At 64.7% G+C, this 22,670-nt stretch overlaps 3 protein-coding genes across 5 annotated transcripts; 1 reads left to right on the forward strand and 2 right to left on the reverse strand.

Moving 5' to 3' along the window:
- Positions 1-512: 512 nt before the first annotated feature.
- Positions 513-4,613, forward strand: NAT16 (N-acetyltransferase 16 (putative)). Of its 2 annotated transcripts, XM_090055772.1 has the most exons (4): positions 513-578; positions 1,560-1,790; positions 2,139-2,363; positions 3,480-4,613. In XM_090055772.1, exons 2-4 carry the CDS (start codon positions 1,605-1,607, stop codon positions 4,008-4,010), a joined length of 942 nt encoding a protein of 313 aa, XP_089911898.1. In that variant the 5' UTR covers positions 513-578; positions 1,560-1,604; the 3' UTR covers positions 4,011-4,613. The 2 variants fall into 2 exon arrangements, with proteins under 2 accessions (XP_089911898.1, XP_089911899.1); XM_090055773.1 differs by lacking the exon at positions 513-578 and having other exon boundaries at positions 1,384-1,790.
- Positions 4,614-13,028: 8,415 nt separating this feature from the next.
- On the reverse strand, positions 13,029-16,390 carry AP1S1 (adaptor related protein complex 1 subunit sigma 1). Of its 2 annotated transcripts, none has more exons than XM_090055809.1 (5): positions 16,264-16,390; positions 15,670-15,848; positions 15,143-15,251; positions 14,572-14,709; positions 13,029-13,401 (listed from the first exon to the last, which is right to left on the reverse strand). In XM_090055809.1, exons 1-5 carry the CDS (start codon positions 16,264-16,266, stop codon positions 13,354-13,356), a joined length of 477 nt encoding a protein of 158 aa, XP_089911935.1. In that variant the 5' UTR covers positions 16,267-16,390; the 3' UTR covers positions 13,029-13,353. The 2 variants fall into 2 exon arrangements, with proteins under 2 accessions (XP_089911935.1, XP_089911936.1); XM_090055810.1 differs by lacking the exon at positions 16,264-16,390 and adding an exon at positions 15,947-16,118.
- Positions 16,391-16,915: 525 nt separating this feature from the next.
- Positions 16,916-20,843, reverse strand: LOC149861389 (plasminogen activator inhibitor 1-like). Its single transcript, XM_090055668.1, has 9 exons — positions 20,409-20,843; positions 19,817-20,142; positions 19,160-19,354; positions 18,648-18,845; positions 18,214-18,412; positions 17,896-17,996; positions 17,726-17,812; positions 17,544-17,627; positions 16,916-17,436 (listed from the first exon to the last, which is right to left on the reverse strand). The coding sequence occupies exons 1-9, from the start codon at positions 20,801-20,803 to the stop codon at positions 17,399-17,401; spliced, it is 1,623 nt and encodes a 540-aa protein (XP_089911794.1). The 5' UTR covers positions 20,804-20,843; the 3' UTR covers positions 16,916-17,398.
- Between the last annotated feature and the right edge of the window lie 1,827 nt (positions 20,844-22,670).

Genomic DNA, 22,670 nt, shown 5'->3' on the forward strand with positions numbered 1-22,670 from the left:
ATATGTGCATGTGTGTGTGCATTCATACATACAAAATTGTATGTGTGTACCCACATACATATACACGTGCACGCACATCTACAAAAAAACACATATGTATAGGAATGTGTCCGCATATGCATATGCACTTGTGTGTGTTATACAGCTATATATGTAGAAACACATATATTGGTACAGACAAATACACACAAAACCAAATTTACATGTGTGTGCACATATATGCAGACACCTATACACACACACATGCACAAACACGTGTATCTGTAGACAAATGAACAGAAACTATGTATACACACATTTATATATATATATCTATATATCTATATAGATATATATAGATATATATCTCGTGTGTGCGCACGCGTATCTGTCTATAGACACCTGCACGGACACACGCGCGCGTGGACACACATCGGTGGAGGCCCGCTGCTGGGGGTGTGGGGGTCCTCCAAGGTCCCGCGGCCGCCGGTGACGCAAGCAGCCCCCGTGAAGGCCCCGCCCCCCGGGGGCGGGGCCAGGCCCCCCCTTAAAGCGCCCGCGGGACGCGCGCGGGCTGGTCCAGCCGCCGCTGCATCCCGGTGAGCATCGCTGGGGGGGGGCTTCCCAGCTCCCCCTATAGGCGAGGGGACCCCCCAAATTGGGCGTGGGGAGGGGAGACCCCCCCACACTTCCTAGTTCGGAGGGAGAGCATCCCTGGTTATTTGGGGGGGCTGGACCCCCCCTGGATCTGGGGTGGTTTGGGGTGTCCGGGGAGCATTCCAGGGCAGGGGGCGAGATGAGGGGACGCCCCAGCTGGCCGGATACCTGGGTCCCCCCCGTGGCTGCACTTGTGGGGGGAGGGGTCCCATGCTTGCGGGGGAGGGGGCGCGGAGGGGGAGATGTCCTGGCCCTGCTGGAGTGAGGGGTGCTGTCCTTTTAAGTTCCTGGTGCCCCCCCATAGCCCTCCTCCTCCCCCCCCGACTCTTGGGGCTATTTATAGCTCGGTGGCAGGCACGTGACCAGGGAGATGGTGTCACGGTCACGAGTGGAGATAGAGGGGGATTCATCCCCCACAACCCCATCCCAGCCCCCCTCAAGGCCCAGCTAGCCCCCCACCCGGCCCCTATCTGCACCTGACAGCCCCATATCTGCCCCCCAGACCCGTATCTGCCCTCCCCAGCCCAGCTGTGTATAAATATTCATGGCAGGACAGCAGGGCAGGACCCCCAGGGGCAAATATTTCCATCTCACCTGTCTGCCCCCACCCAAGACGTCACCCCCCTCCCCAGGCTGCATCAGGTTGCCTTTAATATTGATGGGCTCTGGGCATAGTGAAACCAGAGACCCCCCACTATGTAGGGAAGAAGGGGGGGAACTGCAGGTGAGGAGCGAGGGGCACCAGCCGGGCAGGGCAGGGGCTGCAGGTTGGGAATGAGGGGCACCGGCTGGGCTGTGGGGGCAGGGGCTGTGGGTTGGAGGTGGGGTGCACTGCAGGGTTTAGGGGGGACAGGGGCTGCAGGTCCCCACCCCAGGGCCAGCTGCATCTGAGCCCTCTTACAGACATCCTCATCCCACCCCAGAGCCAGCCACACTGGGGGCCCAGTGATCTCTTCCCAGAAGCCGCCATGAAGCTGGAGAAGGAGCTGGAGGCACCACTGCAGTTCTCGCTAGCGGCAGAGTCGGACTTTGAGGAGGTCGTGGCCATGTCCGAGGGCATCTACGGGGGCCTGGACTACCTGCCCAGCCGCTACCATGCCTGGTTGTGTGAGCCCCAGCGCACCGTGGTGCTGGCCAAGCGTGCTGGTGCTGTGGTGAGACCGGACCCCAGAGCCAGCCACATCGGGCCCATTCTACCCAGCAATGTCCCACCCCAGAGCCAGCTCCGTGCCAGGCTGGGGGTGGGGCTGTCCCAGTACACCCAATTCCCCCCTCCCCCTGCCCCAGTTCCCAGTGGGCGGGGGCTGGGCTGTGACCCACTTTGAGCCACGGCGTCATCGACCCGTGTCCCAGGCGCCTCTTGGGCACTGTGCCCTGGCACTGGGCACATCGCCCAATTGGGGCTGAGCCAAGGGCTGTACAGACCTCCCTGGCTGGGATCAGGGGTACTCAGGGCTGCACGGACCCCCACCCCCAGGCCCTGACTGCCCCCCCCTTTGCAGATTGGGCTGCAGTCGGTGGCCATAATCGACAGCGGGGAGACGGCACTGGTGGAGGGGCTACGCGTGGCCCCCTGGGAGCGGGGCAAAGGCGTTGCAGGGGAGCTGCAGCGCTTCTGCGCTGGCCTCATCAAGCAGCAGCACCCGGGGGTGAAAGTCTTGCGTCTGACCCGCGATGACCCGCTGGGCCCCAAGGACTTCCGCAAGTACCGCATCGTGGCCAAGCAGGTACCCACCATGCCCCTTAATGGGGTATTATGGTAGATGCAGCACTGGGTGAACTCCCATTAGGTGTATTATGGTAGCACAGCTCCCCCCCCACGGTCTATCCAGGATGTGAGGGCTTATAATAGGTATACTATGGTAGTGCTGTTCCCTCCCTTATGTGTAGCAAAGGTGGGGGTGAGACACATACTGGGTATATTATGGTAACACTGGCCCTCTTCTTAAGGGTCCATCCAGCAATGGAGGGACTTATACTCTGTATGTTATGGTAGCACTGGGCCCCACTCCTTAAAGGTGTATCCAGCAATCTTGGGGGGTTCATACTATGTATATTATGGTAGCTCTGATCTGCTCCTTAAGGATCTATCCAGAAATGGAGGAGTCATACTAAGTATATTATGGTAGCACTGGCCTCCTCCTCAAGGGTCCATCCAGCAATGTAGCGGGGATAATACTAGGTATATTATGGCAGCACAGCCTACCCCTGACCCATCTTTCAGGATAGATCCAGCATGGAGGGCTCATAATAGATATATTACGGTATCATTGCCCACCCCTCCTAACCCCCTATGGGATAAATCGGGCTGGGGGGCTGGGGCGGGCTTCTAATAGCTATATTATGGTTCAGCTTCCCTCTCTCCTCTATCATGCGGGGAGGTAGTATTATGATAAATCTGAGGCTGGGATCATATTAGGTATGGTACGGTATCACTGCCCAGACCCCTCCCAATCGGGGTCTTCTGGAAGGGAAGGGCGCATATACAGCATATTACGGTAGAACTTCTCACACACAGATCCCAGGTTGGTGGGGTCATATTAGGTGTATTACGGTACCGCAACCTATCCATCAGAGTATTATGGTCCATCTCACACGGGTGAGGGTCTCCTATGCAGTATATTACGGTAGTGCTCTCCAAACCGCGCCCCCCCCCGCAGGGAATGCAACCGAGGCGTCCGGGCTGCCACGTGACCCCCCGCGACCCACTTTCCCGCCGTCACATGACGGGGGGGTGCACTAGCCCCGAAATCGAGCTGGGCGCGTGACACGGAGAGGAAGGCTGGGGGCGGGCGCCCGCGTGCCAGGAGGGCGGCCCCCCGTGACCCGCGCCCCGCCCCCAGGCCATCCTGCACCTGCGCTTCGAGGCGCCCGAGCTGCTGCCGCGCTTGGCCGAGGCGGCGCGCGACCTGCCGCCCCCGGCGCCGCGGGCCCTGGCGCCGGCCGAGCTGCGGGCGCTGCTGCTGGGCGAGGGCGCGGCGCGCGACCTGCTGCCCGGCGGGCTGGTGCTGCAGGACTGGCAGCCCTACCGCCCGCTGCCCGCCAACCTGCCGCTGCTGACCGCCAAGGGGCTGCTGGGCGCCGGCGGCGCGCCCGGCCTGGCCTCGCTCAGCGCGCCCGCCTTCGCCGTGCCGCGCGGCGGCGCCCAGCTCAGCCTCGACGCCTTCGGCGGGCGCCCGGCGCCGGCGCAGCTGCCCGCGCACCTGCTGCTGCACCTGGGCGCCCGCCTGGCCGGGCTGCGCGGCGCCGTGGCCTGCCAGCTCTGCCTGGCGCCCGAGCTCTGGGACGGCGCCGCGCGCTTCTGCCGCGACCGCCTGGGGCTGCCGCCCGCCCGCCCCTACGCCGAGCAGGTGGTGCTGGAGGCCGACCTCTAGGGGCGCCCCGAGCCCCGGGGGGGCCCACCGGGGTGGAGCGGACAGGACCGGCCGGGCGGGCGCGGAGACACCCCCCATCTCACCTGTCCGGGGAGGAGATAGGGCCCCGCGGGGGCGTGTCCAGGCACCGGAAGATCTCACCTGTCCAGAGAGGAGATGGGGTCCGGGCGCGGAGACTCCCCCCCTGCCCCCCCATCTCACCTGTGCAGAGAGGACAGAGAACCCAGGTATCCGCGTGCCTGGCTGCCCTCCCCCCCGCCCCCCGCTAGGAGATGTAGTCCCTTCCTGCCCCCATCACCATAGCAACCCGGCCCTAGAAATGCTGGACTGACCTTAGCAACTGGGGGGTGCCTAGCGACGGGGGCTGACGTGGGCGCCCGTCGCCACAGCAACGGAAGGCGCCTGGCAACGCTCGCTGGGGGTGAGGGTCGGTGTGAGACAACACCCCCCCCAGCAACGGGACTGGCACCTGCATACAGCGGTTGCCCTGATGACAGAGCCGTGGCAACGGGGACCCCCAGAATGATGTGCAATAGACCCCGCCTTTAACCCTTCCCCTGCTAGTGCCCCCGACCCCCACGAGGGGCAATAAAGCTTTGTACCCCTGCACTGCGTGCAGCCTCTTGCTCGGGGTGGGGAGAGGGGCCGGAGGCCTGGGTTCTCTCCTGCTCTGGGAAGGCACAGGGCAATGGGCTGCACACGTGCCCATGCACACGCGCTCTGACACACGCCTGGCACGTGGACACACTCATCAATGGGTCGTTGCACACACGTTCACACACAGAACCCAGATCTGGGATACATGAACGTGCACACACACAGGGAACCCAGGTGTCTGGGTCTTACACACACATGCAGAGGCAAGTAGCCTGGCACACATGTGTGCAGAAACTCCCACATGCACATATGCCTGCCTCTCCGTGGATGCATGCACAGACATGTAAGCACACACACACATGTGGTTTGACAGGCACGCACACACTGCCATGTGAGGACACAGACCCATGTGTCTGGCTGAGCACAACCATGCTCCTATGTGCACACAGCACATGTCACCGCACAGGCAGGCACCCTGGTCCACTGCTCCACACTCCAACCCACACAAACAGGCATGTTCACACACACACATGTGCTTACACATGCCTCTACAGAGGTGCACAGCACTGTATACAGCCCCCAGCACACATATAGGCAAAGAGAGGTGCATAGCACACATACATGCTGCTGGAAATGGCTGTACTTACACACATACACACATGCAGCATATACACGCACACATGCATACGGATATAGACACATGGGGTGCGTACACACATATATAGACATGGAGGAGTGTGCACACATGCACACACAAGGATATAGACACATACTGGGGTGCGCACACACACATATATACATGTATATAAACACAGGTGCATACACACCCAGACACAAGCACATATACAAACACATGGAGAGGTGCGCACACACAAGTATATAGACAGATACCAGGGTCTACACACATGCATATAAACGCATAGGTGCACACAGACGTGGACACGCACATATAGATATATGGAGAGGAACACACACGGACATATATAGACACATGGAGGTATGTGCACACACACACCTACATAAAAACATATAGGTGCACAGTCACACACGCATGTATAGACACATACACCCCGCCCCCCCCGCATATAAACCCATAGGTGCGCACACACGCATACTCACACGGAGGGGTACACACACTCACACCCCGACACCCACAGGTGTATAGACAAAGAGACGGGTGAACCCTCACAAACATACACACACACGCGGAGGGGTGCACACTCACTCGCGCCCCCCCTCCACACGCGCAGCACCCACCTCCCCGCCCGCAGGGGGCGCCGGGACCCCGCGCCCGCGGCGGGGCAGCCCGGCTCGATCCCGGGCCCGGGGCGTCCTGGATCCGCGAGAAGCGGCCGCCCGGGCGCCTGGGTTGCCTGCGGCGGTCCGGGGCACGACCCTGCTGCATCCACGAGACCCAGGCGTCCGGGACACACGCGTGTGCACACAGAGTCACTCCCGGCACTCCGCCGTGCCCTTGCACACACACGTGCGCCCCCCTTGCTGCCCCCCCGGCCCTTGCACACGCGCTGCACCCACGCCCCCACACATTGCACACCTCCGCCTAGTACGCGGGCCCTGCACCCTCCTCGTACACGCCTGCTCTGACAAGCACACACACGTGCGTGCCCCCCACACGCGCGCACACTCACCCCCCCTTGCATGCGCGCCCCTGGGAAACCCCTGAGTCACCTTGCAAAGCCCCTCCCGCCGCGCGGGGGCTGCTGAAAGTTGCCCCCCGCCCTCCCGGCTCCGCTCCAGGCAGTGATGGGAACTGCCCGCCCCAACCCCCCCGCCGGGGCTGCTGGGAAGCGGCGGCGCCAGGCAGGCCCGGTTGCAAGGGGGGGGTGGTGCGGAGCCCGCGGGGGGGGCGATCCTGCCCCGGGGGGTGGGTGCAGCGCCCAACACTGAGGACGGCGGCGTAGGGGGGCGTAATCGCCCACCCCCACGTGCGCCACTGCTGACGTCACCTCCGCCCCTCCCCCCGGATCCCCCCCGCGCCCGACTGGGGGGGGTCGCCTCTGCCGCAGAGTGAATCATCCGGCGGGGGGGCGGTGCCCCTCACTCCCGACCCGCAGCCCCCGCCCCCCTTCAGTGGTGCCCCTCACTCTCCACCGCACCCCACGTCCCCGCCCCCCTTCAGCGGTGCCCCTCACTCCGACCTGCAGCGCCCCCCCCACTGATGCTCCTCACTCCCGACCTGCAGCCCCCCCCCGCGCGGCGGGGAAAGCGAAGCGGAGCGAGGAGGGGGCGGAAGCGGCGGCGGCTGCTGCAATTAGTGACTCATCCCCCCCAGCTGCAGGGCCCGAGGGAGAGGGGCTGCGAGGGGGGTTGGCACGTCACGGGGGGGGACAACCCAAGCGTCCGGGCTTCAGCCCCCGCCCCTAGATCGACAGACAGGTCAAAGGCTTAGGCCAATGGATCGATGGGGCAACCAGTGGCTCGATGGGTCCTCGATGGGGCTCAGTGGATCCTTGGCAGGGAGGAGGCGGGGTCGATGGAGTGATCCCCAGATCGATAGACTGGATCGGGATCGATGGGGGCAGAGAAGTGCAAGCGTCGAGGCAGAGGCCCAGAAACCGGCCATGGAGGGGTGTGCACAGGGGCGCACGTGCGCGTACACACACATGCGTGCGCGTGCACACACATACACACACAACCCAGGTCTCCGGGGCGGACAGGCCTGACTTCCTCACACACTGTCATACCAGCACACACGCGCAGAGTTGCGCATATGTACACACACACGCACGCACACACTTGTGCTTTTTACACGGCCTTGTCCACACACGCACACCAGCTTTCTGTCATACTCAGCGCAGCCAGGGCCCCGCGTGTGTATGTGTGCAAGCGTTAGGGGAGTGACAGGGGTGCGTGTGTGTTAGGGGGTAGCAGGGGGTGTATGTGTGAGAATGGCAGGGGGTGTGTGTACGTGTGTGTTACAGGTGGTGGCAGTCCTGTGTGTCTGTATGTGGAAGGGGGTGTGTACGTGTGTAGGAGGTGGCAGAGTGTGTGTGTGTTTAAATGCGTGTGTCTGTGGCACGGGTGTGTGTTGGGGTGGCAGGGTGTGGGTGGTTGTGTGTGGCGGGGGTGTGTACGTGTACGCCCCCCCACACCATTCATTCCCAGTCCGTTCATTCATGCTTGCCCCTGCCCAGCGCATGCGCACCCCAGCCGCCCCGCCCGAGGAGCGTGTTTTTTTTTTTTATGAATGGGCCATTGACGTCAACGGGGCCCCCCACGTGACCCCGCCCCGCGGCCATAAAAGGCTCTGCCGCCGTCGCTGTCCAGGGTGCTGCAGCCGGAGCGACCCCCCCCCCGCGTGTGAGCAAGAGACCCGGCCGGGGGTGGGGGCAAAATCGGGGGAGGCTGGGAGGGGGAGCACGGGGGGACCTAAATACAGCTGAAAGATTTGGCGGGTCTGGGGGCGTGGGGAGGGGGCACCCCAGGAAGGTGTCGGGGGCTTTGGGGGGGAGGGCTGAAGAGGGCGGCTTGTTGAGGGGGCTGGGAAGGGGACCCCCATAGGCGGTTGTGTGGTGGGGGCCGCAGAGGGAGGCATGTGGGAGGGTTCTGGGCGTTGGGGGGCACCACAAGAAGGGTTGGGGGCCTGGGCGGAGGGGGCTGTGGAGGAGGCTGCAGAGCGGGATCCCGTAGGGGAGTGTACAGGGGATGCAGGAAGGGTTCCGGGGGGAGGGAGGGGAGATGGGGGGGCGCTAGGGGTGTAGAGGGGGAGGCTGAGGATGGGGAGGGTGTACCCCAAAAGTGGAGGGGGGTTGGGCAGGCTGGGAGGGGGGACCTCATAGGGGCTGTTTGGAAGGGCAGAGGGGGGAAGACCTCCTGGGAGGGTCCGGGGGTGGGGGTATTGGGGGGTCAGGGAGCCCCTTCGCGGACCTGGTGGGCATGGGAGAGGGCGTACGTGTGTGTGAATGCAGCCATGGCACGCGTATGTGCAAGCCCATGAGGGTGTGCAGGCACATGCGTGTGTACCAGGACACGTATGTGGATGCTCTGTGTGTGTGTGTGTATGTGTGTGTCCACACGTGCCTGTATATGTATTTGCATGATGTGCTTGGGGGGGGTGCGTGGGTCTGCCCATGCCCCCCTACTGAAGCGGTATGTGTGTGCGTGTGCATGGGTGTGACGAGTGCCTCTGTACATAGAGTGTGTGTGTGTGTGCATGCTCATGTGGGTGTGCGTGGGTGTGACAGGAACATGCCCCTCTGCAGTGGGTGTGCACAGCAGTGTCAGAAGTGGGTGTGTCTACCTGCCACCCACTCTATGCGTGTTTGTGTGTGTGTGTGTTTCAGACACCTGGGTTCTCTGTCGGGGGGGGCGGTGTCTGTGTGTGTATCTCTTGAATGCCTGGGTTCCGTGCGCATGCGTGTGTGTGGGTGCACGTACATGTGTGCGTGTCCTGTATGCCTGGGTTCTGCGTGTGCGTGTGTGCTTGTGCCCCAGACGCCTGGGTTCTATGTTCATGTGCCCGCCCCGCCCCCTCTCTCTTTCTCTCCCCTGCAGCTGCCGCTCACCTGTACCCCCCGACCCGCAGCGCCATGAGGGGCCCTCGCCTGCCCCTGCTGCTCCTGCTGTCCCTGAGCCTCCTGACACGGGGCTTGCGGGCTGCACCCCTGCCCCCCGTGCCCGCCCCCACGCCTGCCCCCGCCCCCGACCACAACCTCTTCCCCGACCTCGATCCCCGGGCCCTGGCCGCTGCCCTGCTGCAGGCACTGGGCCAGGACGCACCGACCCCCCCAGGGCCGGACACCTCAGACGCCCTGCGATCCCACAACTCGGAGCCGAGAGACACTGACGGCCCCCACGACCTGGAGCCCGAGAGCCCCCGGGACCCAGGCCCAGAGAAGAGGAGCCACTGGGGACCAATGCTGGAGCCCAGTAGCCCCCGAGACCCGGGCCGGGGGCCGGGAGATGCCAGGGGCTTCTGGGACCTAGAGCTTGGGAGCCCCCAGGAGCCGCAAGACACCAATGGCCTCTGGGGCCCCGTGGCAGGCAAGGGGCCAAGAGATGCCAGCAGCCTCTGGGACCCAGAGCCCAGCAGCCCCCGAGACCTGGCCTGGGGGCCCAGAAACGCCAAGAGCTTGTGGGTCCCCAAGCCAGGCAAGGGGCCAAGAGATGCCAAGAGTTTCTGGGACCTGGAGCTGGCCAAGGGGCCAAGAGATGCCACGAGTTTCAAGTTCCCCAAGTCAAGCAAGGGGCAGAGAGATGCCAACAGTGTCTGGGACCCGGAGCCAGGGAGCCCCCGATACCCGGGCTGGGGGCAAAGAGATGCCAAGAGCTCTTGGGCCCCCAAAATGGGCAAGGGGCAGAGAGACACCAATAATGTCTGGGACCCGGAGCCAGGCAGCCCCCGAGACCTGGGCTGGGGGCAGAGAGACGCCAATAGCCTCTGGGACTCAGAGCCCGGTAGCCCTCAAGACCTGGGATGGGGGCAAACGGATGCCAAGGGCTTCTGGGTCCCCGAGCTGGGCAAAGGGCAGAGAGATGCCAAGAGTTTCTGGGGCCCGGAGCTGGCCGAGGGGCCGAGAGACGCCAGCAACGCCTGGGCCCTGGAGCCGGGCAGCCCACGGGCCCCGGGCTGGGGGCAGCGAGCGGCCAAGGCCCCACAGGAGGCGCTGGGGCGGCGGCGCGCGCGGGACGAGGCCCCGGAGCCCGGCTGGGCGGGTGCCCGCAAGCTGCGGCAGCGCCAGACGCTGGAGCACCAGCTGCTGGAGCGGCGCTACCAGGAGTTGGCCGAGAGCCGGCGCCAGGCGCAGGAGGCGCGGCAGCTGGCGGCGCGCGAGGAGCGCCTGGCCGACCTGGCCTCCGACTTGCTGCTGCGCTACCTGCTGCGGGGCCACGACGGCGACGATGACAGTGCTGCCGGCGCGGCCGAGGAGCAGGAGCAGGAGCAGGACGCGGAGGCCGGGCGCGCCGGGGCTCTGCTCTTCGAGGACGAGGTGGCCGAGGACAAGCGGTCCCAGGAAGACGATGGCGCTGCCGGCGCGGACGAGGACGAGATCGACCCCAGCACCATCGACCAGCTCATCGAGGTGTCGAGCCAGCTGCACCTGCCCGCCCAGGATGTCGTGGACCTGCTCAACGAGGTGGAGGAGAGCAAGAGGAAGCGGAAGCAGGAGCCCCTCGCCCCACCCCTGGCCAAGGCCAAGGCCAAGGGCCCGGAGCCTGAGCCGGATGAGGCCGACGAGGCCTGGAACGAGCTGCTGCCGCCGCCGCCGCCGCGCCGCGCCGCTGCCGCCCGCCTGCAGGCCCGGACTGAGGGCACGGGTGCCCGCCGCGGCCCAGGGCGCGGCCACGGCCCGCCCGCTGCAGCCCAGGGGCGCCAGGAGGACGAGGAGCTGGAGAACTATATTGAGCGGGTGCTGATGCCACAGCCCCGGGGCTTCCCCTGAGGGCACTGAGCCCCCTCCCCCGGCCCCAGATTGCCCCCCCCCATGATGTGTGGACCCCCAGTGTGTCACCCCCCACCGGTTGTGCATGAAAAGATGGGGCTGCGCCAGCAGGGGGCACTGGCGTGCACCCCCCCATCCTGCCCCTCCTTGTCCTGACACCCCCCACCCTGGGGCCCAGCCTCAAGGCATGCCAGGGACCCAGGTGTCCAGGACAGATACACACACACACACACACACACACAGGAGCCAGGAATCCATGACACATGTGTACACAGACGTACACACAGACATGGAACCCAGGTGTCCAGGATACGCACACACATGCACACACACGAGCACACACAGAGCCAGGGATCCACAACACGTGCACACAGAACCCAGGCTTCCGGGACCAGCAGCCAGACCTGAGCCGGGGCCGAGGTGATTGGGGCGCTGGCAGGATGGACCAGACAGAAGTAGCATAGAGCCTGTGCCCTCTGACCCCTCAGAAGAGACGCAGGTTTTGGGGGGGACGTTTCTCCACCCAGAAGTTGACCTCTGACCCCCATTTGGACTTCCCTGGTGTTTGGAGAATCCCCGCATCCAGGACATATGTGCGCGCGCGCGCGCACACACACACACACACACACACACACACACACACACACACACACACACACACACACACACAAACCCCAGGCATAGGGGACAATCCCTTCCCCCAACTTGCCCCCCTCACCCCCAAGACAAGTCATTAGGGTCCCAAGCTAAATAACTGGGGTGGGGGGGAGAAGCCAGGGTGCCCTCGCGTGTATAACCCCCTCCTGCCCCACATGTGTGAGATTCGTAGCTTCGTGCCCCCCAAACTCCTGTGACCTCTGACCCCCCATGACCCCCGACCCCGCTGCTGTACATAAGCGGATGCTAGTTTTGCTAACGAAATAAAAGCAACTATTTTATTACGCGTTACTCTGCTCTCTGCCCCGGGACCAGATTTGCTTCATGGGTGTGAGCAGGACGGGCCCACCCAAGCATGCCGGATCAGCCACATGTGCCAAGGAGACAGGCCCACACGGGGACGTTGGATTAGCCACGTGTGAATGGGACAGGCTACCTGGGGATGCTGGATTGCTGCACGCGCATGTGCATGCGCGGGTGTGAGAGAGAGAGAGCGAATGGGATGGGTCCACCCAGGGATGCCGGATCAGCCACGTGTGTGTGAATGGGACAGGTGCACCCAGGGACCCCAGATCAGCCATGTGTGCTTGTGTAAATGGAATGGGCCCACCCAGAGACACCAAATTAGACACATGTGTGAATGGGATGGGGACACCAAACCAGCTGCATGGGTGTGAATGGGATAGGCTCACCTGGGGATGCCAGATCAGCTGTGTGGGTATGAATGGGACAGGCTCACCCAGGGACACCAGATTAGCCACATGTGAATGGGATGGGCCCACTGGGGATGCCAGATTAGCCATGTGGGTGTGAACAGCAAGGGCCCACCAGGGGATGCCAAATCAGTGGTGTGGGCATGAACCAGAGGGGCCCACCTGTGGATGCCAAATCAGCCACGTGTGTGTGATGGGATGCCGGATCAAGTAGGTCTGTGTGTGGACAGGATTGGGATCAAACCACTGGGCAAATGAGATTAGCCAGCCCTTGGAAACATGTCCCAAGAGGGCCCATCAATGCCACCCCACTTCCCAACAGCCTGGCTTGGACCCCACCAGGGCTCACGCACCCACATATTCCTCCCAACATGGCTCTGACTATACTGGTTTCATTGGTCCAGACTGTTTTTTGGGTGGTGGGGGAGGAGTTACCAGACGCATGGGAAACTGAGGCAGAGGGAATAGGGGCTGCTGACTAGGGGAAAACTGAGGCAGAAGAAGTGGGGACTTCAGTCTGAAGCTCTAGGGGGGGTGGACATCCACCTCCCCTCAAACCCCACCTCAAATATGGGGCCTGATCCTGGCAGAGGGACATAGATGCCTCCCCACCCCACCCTGCCCCAAAGTCACAAGCATGGCAGGGCTCTAAGCACACACTTTATTCCAAAGGAGGGGTTACAGGGAAGGGGGGGTATACACGCATGTGCTGCCACACACGTGTGCTTAGAACCTGCCCGATGCTGGGTGTGGGGGAGGCAGATTAGGGTTCCCCCTCAACACCTCTACGTACACAGTCCGTGCAGGGGGAGGCCCCCCCACACCGTTCCCAGGATCTTCAGGCCCATGCAAGTGGAGGAAGGGGCAAGAGATCATGTCCCCCTCCCCATGCCCCTCCCCCCAGGGTTCCCAGAGACCTCGTTGAAGCCAGGGCAGGGGGATCAACTGGGCTCCCCTGGACCCTCAAGGGTGCTACGCCAGCCCCATCTCCTCCAGCACGCTGCGTGGAGATTCATCCTCCTGAGGGGGGAACATGGGCTCAGTGCACATGCATGTGCCATGCCCCCCCCAGCTTTGGCATGTGCAGACATGCCATGTGCCCCCCCCGTATCTGCACGTGCACCAGTGTTGTGTGTATTCCCGCCATGCATGTATGCCATGCCCCACCCCCCCCGCATAAGAAGTCTGGAAAAGGGAGGCTGGAGGTTGCCAGTGCCCCCCACCCAGCCAACAGTGGTACATGCTGGGAAGGGGGGGAATTAACCCTTCAGGTGCCTTAACCTCCGCAGCACTGGGTTTTGTGAGGTGTTAACCCTCAGGGCACTGCCCCCCTCAGGCCTAAACCCCTTTATTGCCATGTGGAGGGGAGACTCAGCTGGAGAAGGGGGGGCATTAACCTATTCAGCACCAACCCAGTGGGGTGGGGAGAGACAGGATGGGGGCGTTAACCCCTACGGTGCCAGGCCAGAGGGGTGGCGTGGGGCTGGAAAAGGGGATCCATCAGGCAGCAGCATTCTCTCTGCCCTCCCTCCCCAACTTTGAGAGCAGCTCAGCCAGTCGCCCCCGCAGAGCAGGCTGAATCGTGCTGCAGAGCCGGTGACTCATGCCCTGCGCCAGCCGCCAGGAGCCCGCACTGTGCGGGGGGGGGGCTCCCCTCCCCCGGCACTGCGACATGACCAGGACGCTGGGGGGGATGGACCCCAACAAACCCTCGCACCCTGGGAAGGGGCAGTGGGAGAGCCTGGGAGGAAGCGCTGGTGGGCCAGGGGGCCCTGCTCTACCCCTGGGCTGCACCTAATGGGGAGGCTGGAGTGTTTCACCTCCTACAACAGGTGGGCTGGGGGGGCTCACCTGCAGCAGGTACAGCCTGGGGAACAGGGGACGGGGCTTGGTGGAAGGCCTGACCTGGGGAGTCACCACATGCAGCAAGTCAGCCTGAGGTACTCAGCTAATGGAGCAGGTCAGCCCGGGGTGAGGGGTGCTGCGCATGCAGCAGGCCAGAGGGGGCGATGCCTTGCTGGGGGTCTCAGTAGGTTAACTTGGGGGGCTGGGCCTGGCCAGAGGAGGCGAAGCTACACTGCATGTCACAGGGCAGCCTGGGGGACTGGGCCTCACTGCATGCAGCAGGTCAGTCCTGGGTGCAGGACCTGGCCGGGGGCGTGGGGGGGCGGTGTGGGGGTAGGGCCTCACCTCCTGCAGCAGGTCAGCCTGCTCTATGGCCTTGAGGACACTCTTCTTGGAGGTGTCCTGGATCTCGCCCCCCATGAGGAACTCATCCAGGATGAAATAGGCCTTCTCGAAGTTGAAGATAATGTCCAACTCGCACACCTGCCAGTGGGGTGAAGGGGGAGCAGGGTCAGGCCAGCAGGGACCCAGGCATCTGGGCTGCCAACCTCCCTTCCCTCCCACAGAAGCCAGGCGTCCTGGTCCCAGCCCCCACTGCTCTCACCCCACTTCCCTCCTAGAGATCCCAGGTGTCTGGCCCCTGGCCCCCGCTGCTGTCCCCCCCAGAGAACCCAGGCATCCTGCAGAGGACCGACCAGGCAGAGCTTGGCTGCATTAGCTGGCTCAGCCCCAAGGCCTTGTTAATCCCAATTAGATGCAGGCTGAGCTGGGGGATTAAGGAGACCGAGTGAATGAGCTGCAGGGGATCAGCTCCACTAAACCCCACCCTGCCTTGCCGGGCCCTGAACAACTGGGTTCACACTGGGGTCATGAGCTCATCCTGACCCCCCTGACTCCTGACCCCTGCCTGACTCACACTGCCGAAGTATTTGTCCAGCAGCTCCACGTAGCGGTGGATCAGCTCCAGTGTCAGCAGCTCATTGTCCGGCCCCTCGATGGCACAACAGAAGTACAGGCTGGCGTACCTGGGTGGACACGGGTCAGTGGCACGGCCGGGCGCCTGGCCCCGCCCCCCCTTGCAGCTGGGTCTCCCAGATGCCTGCATCCCCCCCGCCCCAGCTGCAGCTCCTGGACCCCTGGGCCCCCCCTGCCTGCGCTGGGTCTCCTGGACGCCTAGGCTGCCTGCCCCACCCCAGGCTGTGTTGGAGGGGGTCTGGATCATGCAAGGGGCAGAGCCTCCAGGACGCCTGGCTTCCCACCTGCCCGGGCCAGGTCTCCTGGGCACCTGGGTCCCCTCCTGCCTGGCAGGATCTCCCAGATGCCCCCCTGCCCAAGCTGGGCCTCCCGGATGCCTGGCTCCCCACTGCCCCGGCCGTGGCTCCGGGACACCTGAGTTGCCTGCTGTCTGGCAGGGCCCCCTGGCCGCCCGGACCCAAGGCTCACCGCTTGTAGACGACCTTGAGGTCGCGCCACTCGAGGAAGCTGCACATCTTGGGCTTGCGTGCCAGCACCACCTGCATGAGCTCGCGCACCATCTTGCGCCGCTCGCGCTCGCCAGCCGCCACGCACCACTTCTGCAGCCGCAGCTTCCCCTGCCGGCTGAACAGCAGCATGAACCGCATCTGGGGGCAGAGACCGCAGGGTCACGGGCAGGGTCTCACCACACCCTGGGGCTGACCAGCAGCATGAACTGCCTCTGGGGCGGGTCATGGGGGCTCACAGCTGGGCAGGGAATGGGGTCACCGGGGGCAGGGGTCTCTGGGGCGGAGCAGGGGCTGCTCCAGGCACACGTAGACAGAGGCCCGGGAGGATCAAAGTTCCCTCCTCGCAGGCTGGGGGGCAACGCCCAGGGACAAAGGTCCCCCCCGGGCGACAGCTGCCAGCCCCCGCGAAAAGACCCCAGGCGTCCGGCCCCCGACACGCGCGCGCGCACACGCACGTACGCATATCCGGGTTACCAGCCCCCCACTACCCCCACAGAGAGAACCCAGGCGTCCGGACCCCCCCCCCACGTGCCGCAGGCCCCGCCCCTCTCACCATGGCTCCGCCCCGCCCGTCGCGGCCGCGGGCGCCGGTGCCGGTTGCTCGCCCGGGCCCGGCTCCCCTCCGCGCATGCGCCGCCACTTCCGGGTTGGGGGGGCGGTGCCATGGCAACGGGGGCACGGGGCGGGGCGGGTCTCCCTGGCAACGGGCGGAGTGGGGCGCGGCCTCCCCGGGGGGCAAAGGGCGGGAGAGCCGTATCCATGGCAATGGTGTATGTGGGGGGGAGGGGTTCTCCATGGTAACCGGGGCAATCAGGGGTTGTTTCCATGGTAAAGTGTGGGAGGGTAAGTAAAAAGTATTTGTTTCCATGGCAACGGGAAAGGCCGTCTCAATAGCAAGCCGCTGGGGGGGCTACGAGGCACTTCCGCCCCGACCCCGTGACCCCAACCCCCATGACCCCCGACCCCCAAATCCTGTGACGCCCAGTCCCTTGCCCCCAGCCCCCCAAACTCCAAGCTGCCCTGACCCCAAGCCCCACCTCCCAAACTCCATGACCCCAAACCCCTGACCCCCCAATCCCAAAACCCCTGACCCCTACTGCCCCTGCCCCAGGATCCCCTAACCCCTCTGACCCCCCAATCTCATGACCCCCAAAGCCCCATTCCAAGACCACCCCAGCCCCCCTAGCACTGACAGTAATGACCCCTTAATAATGAATTCTCTTTATTCATTAAATATCCTCAAATGCCCCCAAAAAGGGGAAGCGAAGCCCCCACCAACCCAGCATCCAGGCCCTATAAATACATCGGGTCCCAGCCCCAATGGAGGGGGGCTGGATTTACTCCTGCCACGGGACCACTGAGTCACCGACTCAGCAGCTCCTGGGGTGAGGGGGAGTCCCCCGCCGTGGTAGAGGGAGACGGGACATGCTGATCCAGCCTCCTGGCGCTGCTAGAAATGTCCCACATTGCCCCCACCCAAAGGCTCCGCAGCAGCGCCTGATCTGATTCTTGCTGAACTCAAGCTGAGACTCTAGATGCTGCTGAAAGTTCCTGCAGGCATCTGGGAGCACCCCGGACCCATGGAGACCAGAGGTATCAACCCTGGCGGTGGTGGGGGGCTTAATCCCCCCATATTATCCAGCAGGTCCAGTCCATTATGGGGGGGCACAAAAGACCCCCCCAAAAACTCAGGGGTCCAGAACCTGCCCCACAAAGAGGGTGGCACCTGCAGGCAGAGGAAAGCAGAGTCAGGGGGGTTACTGCAGCCGTTCCCCCAGCGTTTAGGGGGATTCCTGGGGGGTCACCCAGATGCCTGGGTCCCGCGGGCCATACCGGTGGGATTGTGCCGCAGGACGAAGAGAAAGGGCCGGTCCAGGGCGAGCTCCAGCGGTGCCATGCGGGCCAGGACCACGGCGGCTGGGGGGAGATGGGGGTCAGAGGGGCCGGGTTGGGGAGGGGAGACCCCCATCTCCCCCCCAAACAACCCAGGTGCCTGGGTAGTCCCATGCTCTTACCCGTGCCAGCGGCCGCCTCTGTGCCACCCTCCATGACCTCAAACTTGACCTTGTGCAGAGCCTGGGACACAAACAGTGGCTCCTCAACTGTGGGAGAGAGTTGCGGGGGGGTCAGACCAGGGAGGGGATAAGGGTCAGGGTCAGGGTCAGGGAGGTCAGGGGTCACTCACAGGTCAAGCCAGAAAGGTCAGCAGCATGAGGGTTGAAGACGTCGCGAATGCCCAAAGCGCGCAGTGGGGTGCGCAGGTCACACTCGGCCTCCAGCGAGAATCTGGGGTGGGGGGGAGTGATCAGGGAACCAAGGGATGTAGGACCCAGCCCCCTCCCCTCCTAGGGAACCCAGGCGTCTGTGTCCCAGACCCCCTGCTCCCACCCCCTATCCCACTCCCTGACAGAGAACCCAGGCATCCGGGCTCCCCTACTCTCACCCTCCAGCCCCCTCCCACCCCAGAGAACCCAGGTGTCCAGGCCCCCTGAACCCCCCAGACCTAGGCAGCAGCAGCAGGCGGGGCCGGGGGGTCAGGGCCCGGGTCCAGGCACGGATCAGGGAGGCACTGAGGGTGCGGACAAGTGGTGCCAGGGGGGCATTACGGACCAGGGGCACAGCCAGCAGCAGGCTCAGCCCCCCACTGGCATAGGGCAGCTCCACCACCTCATACTCCAGCCCCTCAGCAGTCACAAACTCCCCTGCAAGGGAGCAGGGGTCAAGGGGAGGGAACCCAGGCATCCGGGACCCCCCACATGGGGAGGAAACCTAGGTGTCTGGGACTCCCCGCAAAAAAGAACCAAGGGCTGCTAGTCCCCGTCCGCCCCTAGGGAGAGAACCCTGGTTTCTGGGACCCCCCAGAAGAAGAGCCCAGGCATCCTCACCCCTGCCCCCCACAGAGAACCCAGGTGTCTGGTTGGGGGGAGGTATACTCACCGTGGAGGAAGTGCCCAGCCTGCGCCATGGTGGGCACAAGTGTGGGGGGGCGGTGTGGCACATGGAAGGGGCGGGGCCGCGTGGCGCGGGGGTCAAAGGGCCGGGCCCAGGCACTGCGCACGTGGACAGTGTTGGCCAGCACCAGGCGTGCGGCACCCCCTGCCAGCACCCCTGCACCCACCAGCTCCCTGATCCGCCCTGTGGGCACAAAGTGTCAGTGGGACCCGGGTGTCTGGGAACCCCCACCCAGGGGACCCAGGCATCCAGGACCCAAGGGAACCTCGGTGTCCAGGTTGCAACCCATGGCCCCCACCCAAATGGAACCCAGCTGTCCAGCACACCCATGGACCAGGTGTCCGGGACCCTCCCAATCCAGGGGACCCAGGCATCCAGCTCCCAAAGGAACCCAGGTATCCGGGACACCACCCCTAGGAGACCCAGGCATCCACCCCACCACACACCCAGGAGACCCAGGTATCCAACCACCACCAGGGCCCAGGCATGCAGCTCACCATGGGTGTGGGTGCGGGCCCAGGCATTGATGGCACTCCGGGCACTCGGGGGGTGGCGGAAGTTGACCCGCTGTAGCAGGGGTGTGAGGACGGTGGCGCTGGGCGCCAGGGGTAGGTCACGCTGAACAAAGATGCCGGCAGCCAGCGCTACCCCTGCGCCACCCAGTGCCACGTCCAGCTGCCCTACGCCTGGCTCTGCAGAGAGGGGGAGGGGGAGGGGTTAGCGGCGGCTGGCTCCGAGGGGTTGGGGGCTTAAGGCTGGGTAAAATGGGAGGATGCAGCTGGCTCTGGGGTGGGACGCTGGCTGGTTATCACAGGGCACCCCCTAATGCAGCTGGCTCTAGGGTGGAGCATCAGGGGCTAGGTAGAACAGGGAAGGGATGCACCCGGCTCTGGGGTGGACGCTGGTGTCTTAGTATAACACGGCTCTCAAATGCAGCCAGCTCTGGGGTGGGGCATCAGAGGCTGGGTAAAACAAGGCCTGGATGTAGTGCAAATGCCAAGTATAACAAGGCTGGGCTGTGGCTGGCTCTGGGGTGGGCCATCAAGGCCTGGGTAAAACGGGCTCTAGATGCTGCTGGCTCTGGGGTTGGCCCTGCGCTGGGTAAGAACTGGGCCAGGCTGGGGAGCTGAGGCCAGGGGTAACAGAACTCATACCGTGAGGGGCATATCCAGCGGCAGCGTGGAGCTGGGCCTGCCCTGGCCCACGGGCCACGAGCTGCAGGGCACGCAGGAGGGCAGCAGCACCGGGGGGTGACAGAACCGCATTGCCAGGGGCTGCAGCCACCATGGCCTGGAACAGCCGCAAGCCCAGCGCCGTGTCCAGCGCCGCCACGTGGGCCACGTCCAGTGCTGCGTCCAGCACAGGGGCCGCATCTGGCTCAGGGGCCGCATCCAGCGACAGGACCAGAGGGTCCGCAGGCCCTACAGCACCTGCCAGTGCCAGTGCCCCGCAAGCCAGAACCCACAGGCTGCACTGCATCCTGGGGGACAGAGAGGGGCCAGTGGGACCCAGGTGTCTGGGAGGTCAGACCCCCCATGCAGAGAACCCAGGCGGTGGGCCCCAGCCCCTGCGCCCCCCGGGCGGCCCAGCCGGCGGGCCCCAGCCCCCGCGCCCCCCGGGCGGCCCGGCCCCAGCCCCCGCGCCCCCCGGGCGGCCCGGCCCCAGCCCCCGCGCCCCCCGGGCGGCCCAGCCGGCGGGCCCCAGCCCCTGCGCCCCCCGGGCGGCCCAGCCGGCGGGCCCCCTCACTTGTCACGCGGAGTCGGAGTCGGAGCACGGCCCGGGAGCGGGAGCGGGACCGCGCTCCCCGCCGCCGCCGCCGCCGCCGCCTTTATGGCCCGCCGGCAGGAAGCGGCCCCAGACACCTCCGCCCGCCCGCGCCGCCGCGCCCGGGGGCCCTGGCCGGGAGGGCCGGGGCAGCGGAGCTCCCTGCAGCGGCGGGCCCGGGCGCCCGGGTCCCGGCGGAGGGAGGTGCCGGTCCGGCCGCGGGGCTGTGCGGGGGGTCCCCCTGGGAGACGGGGATTAGCGGACGGGGCCGGGGGTCTCTCTTCCCCCCGGGCAGGGAACCCAGTCGTCCGGGCGGGGTCCCGGCCCCAAACAGCGCCCGGGGTCTCCCCCGCCCCCCCGCGGCCCCATGACGTCATGGAGGGGGAGCGGGGTCGGGGGGAAGAACCCAGACGTCCTGCCCCCCTCCCCCCGCAGTGGGCGGGACCTGGGGGCGCTGACTCAGAGCCCCGCCCCCATGACGGATGCCCCCGGCATGCGCCCGCCCCCGCGGGGCTCCCGCGCGTCCGGGCCGAGGGGCGGGTTCCCGCCAGTCGGGCGCGCCCGGGTGCCGCGGGCAGGATCGGGCCCTGCGCCCACACACCGGCGCGGCTCGTCACCGTTACGCGGCCGCGGCCGCGCGCACGCAGGCACCCACGCGTGTCTGTCTGTGTGACGGGAAACCGGGGAGACAGCGCCGAGACTCGCGGCGGGGCGGGGGAAGCGGGGTGAGGTCACTAGGGACACACACACACGACCCAGGTGTCGTGGTTCCCCCACCCTGGCGCACGTGCGCGCCCCCCACGCGGCTGCCACAGTCCGGCGGGCCGGGCTCCCTGCGGGGGTGTGAGCGGCGCCTGCCCATCCCGGCCGGGGGGGCTTCCCCGCCCCCCGGGGCTGGGGGGGCACATGCTGCTCTCCCTGCTCCGTGCCCCCCCAGGGCCGGACACGCGCGCGCGCACACACACGCGCGCCCTCTGCACATGGATCCGCAGACGAACACACTCCGCCTGCCACGAACACACGCTGACCCATGTGTGACCTGAGATCCACACAACAGCCCCCGGGCTCACCTTCCCCCCTCCCCCCAGGCACGCGGGCCACGGCTGCCGTGTCCTCAGGGGTCGCAGAAGCTCGAGAGCCCAGCCAAGCCCACGTCTGTGCAGCCCATGCTCCGTCTGTCCATCCATCCCCTTCCTCATCTATCCAGCCATCCATCCAACCGTACCCCTTTTTATCCGTCCACCCATCCATCTGCCTTTCCATCCATCCATTCGTTCCCACAAGTGTCTGAACGTCCATCCGTCCCATGCTCCGTCCATCCATCTTCTGACCCCACACCGTCTATCCATCCAGCTCCATCCCACTCTCCATCAGTCCATCTGTCTGTCGACCTGTCCATCCACCCCACACTCCATCTCTCCATCCCCCACTCTGTCCATCCACCTATCCCCCCATGGTCTAGCTCTCCATCGATTTACCCATCCATGCATCCATGCCCTCTCTGTTCATCTCTCCATACCACACACTATCTCTCCACCTATCCACCCCACGGCCTGTCTATCCATCCATCTCATGCTCTGTCACTCCATGCCCCTCTATCTAGCTATCTATCCCTCTCTCCACACCACACTGTGTACCCATCCCTCCGCCCCATGCATCCATCCATCTACCCACCCCACACTGTCTATGCAGCTATCCACACATGCTCTATTTGTCCATCTGTCCCCCCGCTCTCTCCATCCATCTCTCCACCCCGCGCTCCATCTCCCCATTTTTCCCCCCCCCACGCCCTGCCTGTCCGTCTGGACCTCTCTTGTTAGTCTCATTAGTCTCCTCATCGGGAAGCACCAATCCCCCTCGCTGCCCTTCTCTTCCCTTTCTCCATCCTTTCGGCACTGGGCACAGCTCGGGAGGGGCCCACCATAGTGTCAGGCGAGTTGGGGTCATGTTCACCCATGTACCTCAGCCTCCACTGATCTACACGGGATTTCATCTGCCACGCATTCAATCAGGGCAGGTCCTGCTGCAGCGACCCGCAAGCCCCCGAGTCTTCAGGAGCCCATTAGCGTCTGTGGAAGCCCGAGAGCATGAGCCGGGCTCCATCCTGGGCCCTTATCATAAGGAAGAAGCTTGGGACAGGTAATAAGAGCCAGGGTTACAAGGCGCTGTACAAGGCATTGCCAGGAATCTTTTTTTTTTTTTTCTGTTTTTTTTGCACCGGTCCTGGGAGCACTGCTATACCAG

The sequence above is a fragment of the Crocodylus siamensis genome, chromosome 6, assembly GCF_052110815.1.
Source record: "Crocodylus siamensis isolate JL-2025a chromosome 6, ASM5211081v1, whole genome shotgun sequence".
In the NCBI taxonomy this organism is placed as follows: domain Eukaryota; kingdom Metazoa; phylum Chordata; order Crocodylia; family Crocodylidae; genus Crocodylus; species Crocodylus siamensis.

Bases quoted from the DNA above. Each gene is read 5' to 3' on its own strand.
- NAT16 (XM_090055772.1), top strand. From the start codon at position 1,605: ATGAAGCTGGAGAAGGAGCTGGAGGCACCACTGCAGTTCTCGCTAGCG. The intron at 1,791-2,138 runs GTGAGACCGGAC...CCCCCTTTGCAG, and splicing joins CCAAGCGTGCTGGTGCTGTG to ATTGGGCTGCAGTCGGTGGC. The intron at 2,364-3,479 runs GTACCCACCATG...CCCCGCCCCCAG, and splicing joins ACCGCATCGTGGCCAAGCAG to GCCATCCTGCACCTGCGCTT.
- AP1S1 (XM_090055809.1), bottom strand. The intron at 15,252-15,669 runs GTGAGCCTTGGG...GTGTCCACCCAG, and splicing joins CTCAAGGTCGTCTACAAGCG to GTACGCCAGCCTGTACTTCT. The intron at 14,710-15,142 runs GTGAGTCAGGCA...CCCCACTGGCAG, and splicing joins TGGACAAATACTTCGGCAGT to GTGTGCGAGTTGGACATTAT.
- LOC149861389 (XM_090055668.1), bottom strand. From the start codon at position 20,803: ATGACGTCATGGGGCCGCGGGGGGGCGGGGGAGACCCCGGGCGCTGTT. The intron at 20,143-20,408 runs GTGAGGGGGCCC...TCTGTCCCCCAG, and splicing joins ACTCCGACTCCGCGTGACAA to GATGCAGTGCAGCCTGTGGG. The intron at 19,355-19,816 runs GTATGAGTTCTG...CCCTCTCTGCAG, and splicing joins CGCTGGATATGCCCCTCACG to AGCCAGGCGTAGGGCAGCTG.